This window comes from Sardina pilchardus, chromosome 15 (genome assembly GCF_963854185.1).
Source record: "Sardina pilchardus chromosome 15, fSarPil1.1, whole genome shotgun sequence".
Taxonomy (NCBI): Eukaryota; Metazoa; Chordata; class Actinopteri; order Clupeiformes; family Clupeidae; genus Sardina; species Sardina pilchardus.
In genome coordinates, this window is record NC_085008.1 from 1,205,981 (window position 1) to 1,215,980 (window position 10,000).

General features: G+C 43.0%; 1 protein-coding gene across 1 annotated transcript in view; it reads right to left on the minus strand.

Annotated features, from left to right (window-relative positions):
- The window catches only part of wdr18 (WD repeat domain 18), a 96,715-nt gene that overhangs the window by 86,427 nt on the left and 288 nt on the right, over positions 1 to 10,000 (minus strand). Inside the window, exons 2-3 of the mRNA XM_062556904.1 lie at positions 8,663 to 8,773; positions 3,247 to 3,380 (exon numbers count right to left, since the gene is read on the minus strand). Coding sequence (XP_062412888.1) covers positions 3,247 to 3,380; positions 8,663 to 8,773 — 245 coding nt within the window. The remainder of the gene's footprint in view (positions 1 to 3,246; positions 3,381 to 8,662; positions 8,774 to 10,000) is intronic.

The following is a 10,000-nucleotide window of genomic DNA, read 5'->3' on the forward strand; positions in this document are numbered from 1 at the left end:
CAGCAAAACATGTCGGAGTTTTAGATTATTCCATGCAGATTTCATGACAATCTGCAAAGACTGTCTTATCATGCAGCAGATGGTGATTGTGGTGTGTGTGTGTGTGTGTGTGTGTGTGTGTACCCAGTGATGCTATCTGTGTGGGATCTGAAGGCATCAGAGAATCAGAGAGCCACTCAGAGAAGCGCAGTGTGAGCTCACACACACACACACACACACACACACACACACACACGCGCACACACACACACACACACACACACACACACACACACGACTGTGTATCCATCTCACTCTCAACTTTAAAGTTCAGAGCAAGCAGTCAGACATGTGGCACACTGCCACCGGGGTACAGAGGCAATAAATTGGCCTGGGGGGGGGGGCTGGGGGGGCTGGGGGGGGGGGGGACTAGAGGAACAGGCCGTGAACACACCGCCGTCTCGAGGTCTCTATTAAACACACACACACACACACACACACACACACACACACACACGTCTCGACGTCTCTATTAAACAAGGAGCCGCTCTGCTGGCTTGTCTCACTGTCCAAGTGACACTACAGGGCGTTCGTAAAGATACACACACGTACACACACCTCCACTGCTCACACACACACACTACAACACAAGACTCATCACACACATCACAGACTATTACTATGTCGTTTTCTGCATGTGCAATGGCTAAGCTGCCAGACAAGTGTGTGTGTGTGTGTGTGTGTGACATTACCTCCTCTGCCTACAGTCACACCTTGATTTATTGCCGTCTGAAGAGAAAGGCTTTGAGATGAGCGAGGACTGTGATTAAAGCTTCTTCTCCTCGTAACCCGTGTGTATCCCTCTGTCTACGCTGCGCTCAATACAAAGCAAACTCTACAATTTACGACTGAATGCCACGATATATACACGACTTCTGGCTTATACACACACTCACTCACATACACACACTCACACTTCTGGCTTATACACACACTCACATACACACACTCACACTTCTAGCTTATACACACACTCACATACACACACTCACACTTCTGGCTTTATACACACACTTTTATACACACACTCACACTTCTAGCTTTATACACACAGTCACATACACACTATAACTTCTGGCTTTATACACACACTTTTATACACACACTCACACTTCTGGCTTTATACACACACTTTAATACACACACTCACACTTCTGGCTTTATACACACACTTTTATACACACACTCACACTTCTGGCTTTATACACACTTTTATACACACACTCACACTTCTGGCTTTATACACACACTTTAATACACACACTCACACTTCATCCCACCATTTGGACTCAAGCCTGGTTTGCATAATTTGCTAATAAACTGCCCAAAAATGACATATTAGCATAAAACAAAAATAAGGCTTGGGAGTCGTGCCACCAGCCACAACTCATCACAGGGCGCCTCAGAGCCCGATGCTAAGTAGCATCCCACTCACGCCGACGTGAGAGTCTCACAGCGTATAGAGCCATAATGGGAGTTTTTATCGTAGATGATGCTTCTTCCCACGTCAGTCATTAGGAACGTCAACCTGCACGACTCCCCAACAACAGAGAAGTCGGCGCAGACAAACGCCGGCCGCAGAAAAGTGTTTCAACTTATGAAGTGAATAGATGACACTTCTCCCCAGGTCAATCACCACACAGTGGCCCTCATTTCTCAACCGAGCATAGAAACCAGCGTAGATCTGAGCACACAACCACGCACACGCACACACACACACACACACGCACACAGTGACCCTCATTTCTCAACCGAGCGTAGAACCCAGTGCAGATCTGAGCACACACACACGCACACACACGCACAGACACACACACACACACACACACAGTGACCCTCATTTCTCAACCGAGCGTAGAACCCAGTGCAGATCTGAGCACACACACACGCACACACACGCACAGACACACACACACACACACACACACACACACACACACACAGTGACCCTCATTTCTCAACCGAGCGTAGAACCCAGTGCAGATCTGAGTGCAGTAGACAGCGTAAATCAGGAGTGATTCATGAGACGTTCTCATCACTCCAATCCCATCGTCAGAATAAACGTATGTTGGTAAATATGGCGGCTGAAAACAAGTGTAATCAAAATACCATTCCCCTATGCTCACTTTGAACACCTCACCTCTTTTTTACGACATGAAGGTGCCTAATACGTCCAAAAGAGAAGCGCTTCTGACTTGGAGATAGCCCAGAGACATGGGATCTTCAGGTCCAGTTGAACCTTGTTAATTTTGACAGCTAGAAATGTGCTATTAAGAAACTCCAGGATACTTTATTTTCACAGAGAGAACGCATCACACTACAAATACATACAGTACAAAGTCATACCACACTTGCCACTTGCTCCTTGAAAAAAAAAAATAATAATGACTGTTGTGCTTAATTCTCTTCCATCAAATGTGTCAACACAACAGGCTACATTATGGCAAAGTGGCTACAAATGTGCAGGAAGTCTACGGTCCAAGATATTCCATGAGTTCAACTGTTCAGCTTTCCAATCCTCTGAGACGTGCGTACAGGAGTGGAGGGCGCGCAACTGATCAATGCTCCGTTTAGAGATGAGCGCACACCTGTCCTATACCTGCTTTATATCGTACGTTTGTTTAAGAGATTAATGTCTCTTTCTCTCTCCTGCTCTCTACTGCTACAGGCAAACCTTCTGAAAGTGAACTGCACAGAATGGCCGTGAATATGACTTGTGAAAGAGGGACAATATATCAGTTTGTCCATTCTGACGTCAGGATGCTTCCAGTAGTGATTCTGTATTGAGTTTCGCCCAATCCACATCCAGATGGGGTGATGGTGTCTTAATAGCTTAGACCAGGGTGGGGTCTAGTGAATCTCTCTCCCCCCACCCACCACGGTCCAACACAGTATACTTTACTATACACTGCAGTTTGATTCAAGGCCTTCTACAGAGCCCAAGGGATCCAAGCCACGGTGGAGAAAACAGCTCTCTTCCAGAGAGCAACCTTGAGGCCCAATTCTAGACGGGGGAACCTGACTGAAGATGCCCTCCTGTGTCAGAATAGGCCACTAGATCATGTTGCCATGGTGATACTGCACTTTACTGAACAGGTCACTAGATCACGTTGCCATGGTGATACTGACAAATTGAAATTGATGGATGACCTCTAGTGACCTCTAGTGACCTCTAGTGACCTCTAGTGAGCTCTAGTGAGCGCCTACCTGACGAGGCTCCAGATGAGCGCCAGGTTGTCCTTGCCTCCAGAGATGAAGTGACTGCTGTCGTCGGTGAAGCGCAGACAGGTCAGGTCCTGGTAGTGGCGGTTCAGGATGGCCAACAGGTTGCCCGTGGAAACCTGCACAGACACCGTCAGACGCAGAATGAAGCTCAAGTTGTGTTACCAGGGCGACCAACTGTAGATTCCAATTAGAAACACTTAGATTTTATACTGACTATAAAAGCCTTGTGGCCCTGTTATTTTGAAAGATATGTTGCAGGTTATTGAACAATTAGGTTATTGAACAAGTTAACACAGTTGTAATAAAGTACCCGTAGAAGTCAGTCAACTTTTGATTTAAAACAAGTTCGACAAAGAATGACTAGATAGACCAAGAAAATATCTTCATTTGCTGGAATTGTCATGAACTACCGTGACAACTTTAACAAAAAGTTGATGCCTGTTTTGTTCACATCACATTTAAATAAGAATTCATTCATGTGCCAAGAAATGTCAAACATTACCTCATTATCAGGGTCAATAAGTGGAAATATTTTTAGCCTTTGGAGTCAATATTCTCTGGAATTAGCATGTCACAAAGGCCTGTATATTGTAGCCCAACACCATGATCCTAATAGGATCCGAGCTTGCATTGTCTTGTATGCTGTTTACACTGAGTCTGTAATTTTGCCCTTCTATTGAGTCATATTTCTCAAAATAGCATTGCAACTCCAGCGACAGAGAGAAAATAGAAACGGGGCAGTGTTTCCCACAGATTAGAAGGCAATGTGTGGTGGTCGCCCCATGTCTGACGGGGGGGGGGGGCACCCATATTTTTCATTGCATCGCCTTTTTATCGCTCTCCTTGCATATAATGTAATTTTTTTTTTAACAAGATGTGAAGCTTGTCTTTATTTGAAACACACACACATTATGTAATTATTTACATTATATAGGCCTATACTGACATTTCTGATATTCATAACAGCAAACTTTATGCAGATTATAGCCTACTATTCATATTACAACTCCACTTCTTAAATTCAGCTGACTGGTTGAAGCCTCAAAATATTGTAAACATAGCAGGCTAAGCTTTTCATACTCTACTGGTTGGACTGTTCAGTTTCCCCACATGTGTTTAAGTTTCAAGGTAAGCTAATACTTTTTCTCCTTGTGACAGGCCCTTTTAAGTCTTGGAGTTGAAAAACATTGTTGGTCAGTCAACTTGAATGCAAGAGTTTTAATCAAATGTCTGAAGCATAGCCTACTAATGATGCTAACCGAATATAACAGTAATTTAGCTAGTCGTCTTCTGTGCGTCAATGCGTCCACGATTGTGAATGTTTTATTTGGATTAAATGTGCATGTGGAGGGCGGCTGTCCATTGAGCGCGCACGAGAGCGGGCCAAGGAGAATTAGTTTACTTCTACTGTTTGGTAATTAAGTTGCACGCATAGACTACAAAAGTTGCGGGAGAACTTTATGCTTCTACCCGAGCAGCGTCAGGTGCATCAGTGCGACCACCTACCACACTTCCAGGTATGATCTCGTTGGTTTTCATGGAGACAGACAGCCGCGGTGTACACGGAGGGTAGCGGCTGTGCGTGTGTGTGTGTATGAGAGACAGATGCGCGAGTGACAGAGAGGGAGCGCAGGGAAAGGAAATTCATCTTTACGAATGCTGCGTGTTTTTCAATAGCGTTTCAAAATAAGAATAAATAAATAAATAAAAGAATAACGAAACGCAATATGTGGCGGCCGGTGCTGAATCTGTGGCGCGCCACCGCCACAAATTTGTCTATGTGTGGGAAACACTGCGGGGCGTCCAACAAAAGTTCTATGGGAAGTAGAGAGTGTTCGACCTCATAGCAGCGTTTGTATCCCCGCCCCTGCGGTCACCGGCAGATCTCGCTGCTGCAAGAGGTCAACTTGAACGTGCCTATTGTCTCTCTCCTCCCAGGTCTCCTCCCACAGGTAAATATATGGTCTCTCCTCCCACAGGTAAATATATGGTCTCTCCTCCTACAGGTAAATATATGGTCTCTCTCCTCCCACAGGTAAATATATGGTCTCTCAGACTCACCTCCCACAGGTAAATATATGGTCTCTCTCCTCCCACAGGTAAATATATGGTCTCTCTCCTCCCACAGGTAAATATATGGTCTCTCTCCTCCCACAGGTAAATATATGGTCTCTCAGACTCACCTCCCACAGGTAAATATATGGTCTCTCTCCTCCCACAGGTAAATATATGGTCTCTCTCCTCCCACAGGTAAATATATGGTCTCTCCTCCCACAGGTAAATATATGGTCTCTCTCCTCCCACAGGTAAATATATGGTCTCTCCTCCCACAGGTAAATATATGGTCTCTCTCCTCCCACAGGTAAATATATGGTCTCTCTCCTCCCACAGGTAAATATATGGTCTCTCCTCCCACAGGTAAATATATGGTCTCTCCTCCCACAGGTAAATATGTGGTCTCTCTCCTCCCACAGGTAAATATATGGTCTCTCAGACTCACCTCCCACAGGTAAATATATTATTGTCTCTCAGACTCACCTCCCACAGGTAAATATATGGTCTCTCAGACTCACCTCCCACAGGTAAATATATATGGTCTCTCAGACTCACCTCCCACAGGTAAATATATGGTCTCTCAGACTCACCTCCCACAGGTAAATATATGGTCTCTCTCCTCCCACAGGTAAATATATATGGTCTCTCAGACTCACCTCCCACAGGTAAATATGTGGTCTCTCAGACTCACCTCCCACAGGTAAATATATATGGTCTCTCAGACTCACCTCCCACAGGTAAATATATGGTCTCTCAGACTCACCTCCCACAGGTAAATATATATGGTCTCTCAGACTCACCTCCCACAGGTAAATACAGTGAGGAGCATATGTATTTGATACCATGCTAAAACAGGAATATAAAATCATCATTTGACAGTTGATCTTAATGCCTTAATTCAAAAAATGACTAACAAATAAAACCGCCAAGGACACCAATTTTCTTTGTGATTGAAGAATGTATCTTAAATAAATAAATGTTTTCCTTAAATGCTAAGGGAAGGAAGTATTTGACCCCCTATGTAACCCTATGGGAATTTAGCACATAGGGTTAACATAGGGTCAGGCAGATTTTTATTTTTTAAAGGCCAGCTATTTCATGGATCCAGGATATTATGCATCCTGTTAAAGTTCCCTTGGCCTTTGGAATTAAAATAGCCCCACATCATCACATACCCTTCACCATAGCTAGAGATTGGCATGGTCCTTTTTCCAAAAGGCCTATTAGCCTATTTGATTTGCATTGAGCTCAATGAGCATCAAACAGGCTAATAGGCCTACTGGAAAAAGACCCATGCCAATCTCTAGCTATGGTGAAGGGTATGTGATGATGTGGGGCTATTTTAATTCCAACGGCCAAGGGAACTTTATCAGGATGCATAATATCCTGGATCCATGAAATAGCTGGCCTTTAAAAATAAAAATCTGCCTGCCCCTATGTTAACCCTATGTGCTAAATTCCCATAGGGTTACATAGGGGGTCAAATACTTCCTTCCCCCTAGCATTTAGGAAGAACATTTATTTATTTACGATACGTTCTTCAATCGCAAAGAAAATTGGTGTCCTTAGCGGTTTTATTTTTACTCATTTTTTGAATTAAGGCAATAAGATCAATTGTCAAATGATGATTTTATATTCCTCTTTTTAGGCAACTTTAGCATGGTATCAAATACATGTTCTCCTCACTGTATATGGTCTCTCAGACTCACCTCCCACAGGTAAATATATGGTCTCTCTCCTCCCACAGGTAAATATATATGGTCTCTCAGACTCACCTCCCACAGGTAAATATGTGGTCTCTCAGACTCACCTCCCACAGGTAAATATATGGTCTCTCAGACTCACCTCCCACAGGTAAATATATATGGTCTCTCAGACTCACCTCCCACAGGTAAATATATGGTCTCTCAGACTCACCTCCCACAGGTAAATATATATGGTCTCTCAGACTCACCTCCCACAGGTAAATATATTATCGTCTCTCAGACTCACCTCCCACAGGTAAATACAGTGAGGAGAACATGTATTTGATACCATGCTAAAGTTGACTAAAAAGAGGAATATAAAATCATCATTTGACAATTGATCTTAATGTCTTAATTCAAAAATTGAGTAAAAATAAAACCGCTAACTACCCCAATTTTCTTTGTGAATGAAGAATGTTTCGTAAATAAATAAATGTTCTTCCTAAATGCTAGGGGGAAGGAAGTATTTGACCCCCAATGTAACCCTATGGGAATTTAACACATAGGGTTAACATTGGGGCAGGCAGATTTTTATTTTTTAAGGCCAGCTATTTCATGGATTCAGGTTATTATGCATCCTGATAAAGTTCCCTTGGCCGTTGGAATTAAAATAGCCCCACGTCATTACATACCTTTCACCATAGCGAGAGATTGGCATGGTGCTTTTTGCAGTAGGCCTATTAGCCTGTTTGATGCTCATTGAGCTCAATGCAAATCAAACAGGCTAATAGGCCTACTGGAAAAAGCACCATGCCAATCTCTAGCTATGGTCAAGGGTATGTGATGATGTGGGGCTATTTTAATTCCAAAGGCCAAGGGAAATTTATCGGGATGCATAATATCCTAGATCCATGAAATAGCTGGTCTTTAAAAATAAAAATCTGCCTGCCCCTATGTTAACCCTATGTGTTAAATTCCCATAGGGTTACATAGGGGGTCAAATACTTCCTTCCCCTAGCATTTAAGGAAAACATTTATCTATTTACGATACATTCTTCAATCACAAAGAAAATTGGTGTCCTTGGCGGTTTGATTTTTACTCATTTTTTAAATTAAGGCATTAAGATCAATTGTCAAATGATGATTTTATATTCCTGTTTTAGCATGGTATCAAATACATGTGCTCCTCACTGTATATATGGTCTCTCAGACTCACCTCCCACAGGTAAATATATATGGTCTCTCAGACTCACCTCCCACAGGTAAATATATTATCGTCTCTCAGACTCACCTCCCACAGGTAAATTATATGGTCTATCAGACTCACCTCCCACAGGTAAATATATTATCGTCTCTCAGACTCACCTCCCACAGGTAAATATATTATCGTCTCTCAGACTCACCTCCCACAGGTAAATATATGGTCTCTCAGACTCACCTCCCACAGGTAAATATATATAGTCTCTCAGACTCACCTCCCACAGGTAAATATATGGTCTCTCAGACTCACCTCCCACAGGTAAATATATATAGTCTCTCAGACTCACCTCCCACAGGTAAATATGGTTATGGTCTCTCAGACTCACCTCCCACAGGTAAATATATATGGTCTATCAGACTCTCCTCCCACAGGTAAATATATGGTCTCTCAGACTCACCTCCCACAGGTAAATAGCGTCAGCGATGCCCGCCAGCACATAGAGTCCGTCAGGTGAGGTGGTGAGACAGGTGACGATGCCGGGGCACACGATCTTCTGCTGGAGCTGGTCCTAGTGACGCACACACATGAAGTTATTTACACACACAATGAAGTTATTTACACACACCAATGAAGTTATTTACATACACCAATGAAGTTATTTACACACACAAATGAAGTTATTTACACACACCAATGAAGTTATTTACACACACACACATGAAGTTATTTACACACACAAATTAAGTTATTTACACACACAAATTAAGCTATTTAATATTTACACACACAAATGAAGTTATTTACGCACACAAATGAAGTTATTTACGCACACAAATGAAGTTATTTACACACACAAATGAAGCTACTGTTCTGAAAGAAATGGCATGATGCACATGCAAGATGCAGACTGGATAGAGTCTGTGTATGATGGCAGGTTACTGTCCATGATAGAGTGTGTGTATGGTGGCAGGTTAAGTGTGTGTACTGTCCATGATAGAGTTTGTGTATGGTGGCAGGTTACTGTCCATGATAGAGTGTGTGTATGGTGGCAGGTTAAGTGTGTGTACTGTCCATGATAGAGTCTGTGTGTGGTGGCAGGTTACTGTCCATGATAGAGTGTGTGTGTGGTGGCAGGTTACTGTCCATGACAGAGTCTGTGTATGGTGGCAGGTTACTGTCCATGATGGAGTCTGTGTATGGAGGCAGGTTAAGTGTGTGGTGTGTACTGTCCATGATGGAGTCTGTGTATGGAGGCAGGTTAAGTGTGTGGTGGCAGGTTACTGTCCATGATAGAGTGTGTGTATGGTGGCAGGTTAAGTGTGTGTACTGTCCATGATAGAGTGTGTGTATGGTGGCAGGTTAACTGTCCATGATAGAGTGTGTGTATGGTGGCAGGTTACTGTCCATGATAGAGTGTGTGTATGGTGGCATTTTCAGCACGATATCTACTAAAATATGCAGCACACAGACCTCAATGTCCAAATGTATTCATTTCATCACCACCATAACAATAACCACAACAGTAGTTATTGTAACAGTAGTAACAGTAACAACAACAACAACATCAAAAGAACATATTACAGACACATACTGTAAATAAAAAGAACCAAACAATTAGATCAAGTTTTCAATCATGACACTGACAGCACTTTCACAATGCACGCCACACACACATGCACATGCACATGCACATGCAATACGGATATGATTGTGCTCTACGGACATTCACTTCAAAGAACTGAAGTTTACGACGTTATCAGAGAGTGGTGTGTGTAAGTGTACATCATGTAATGAT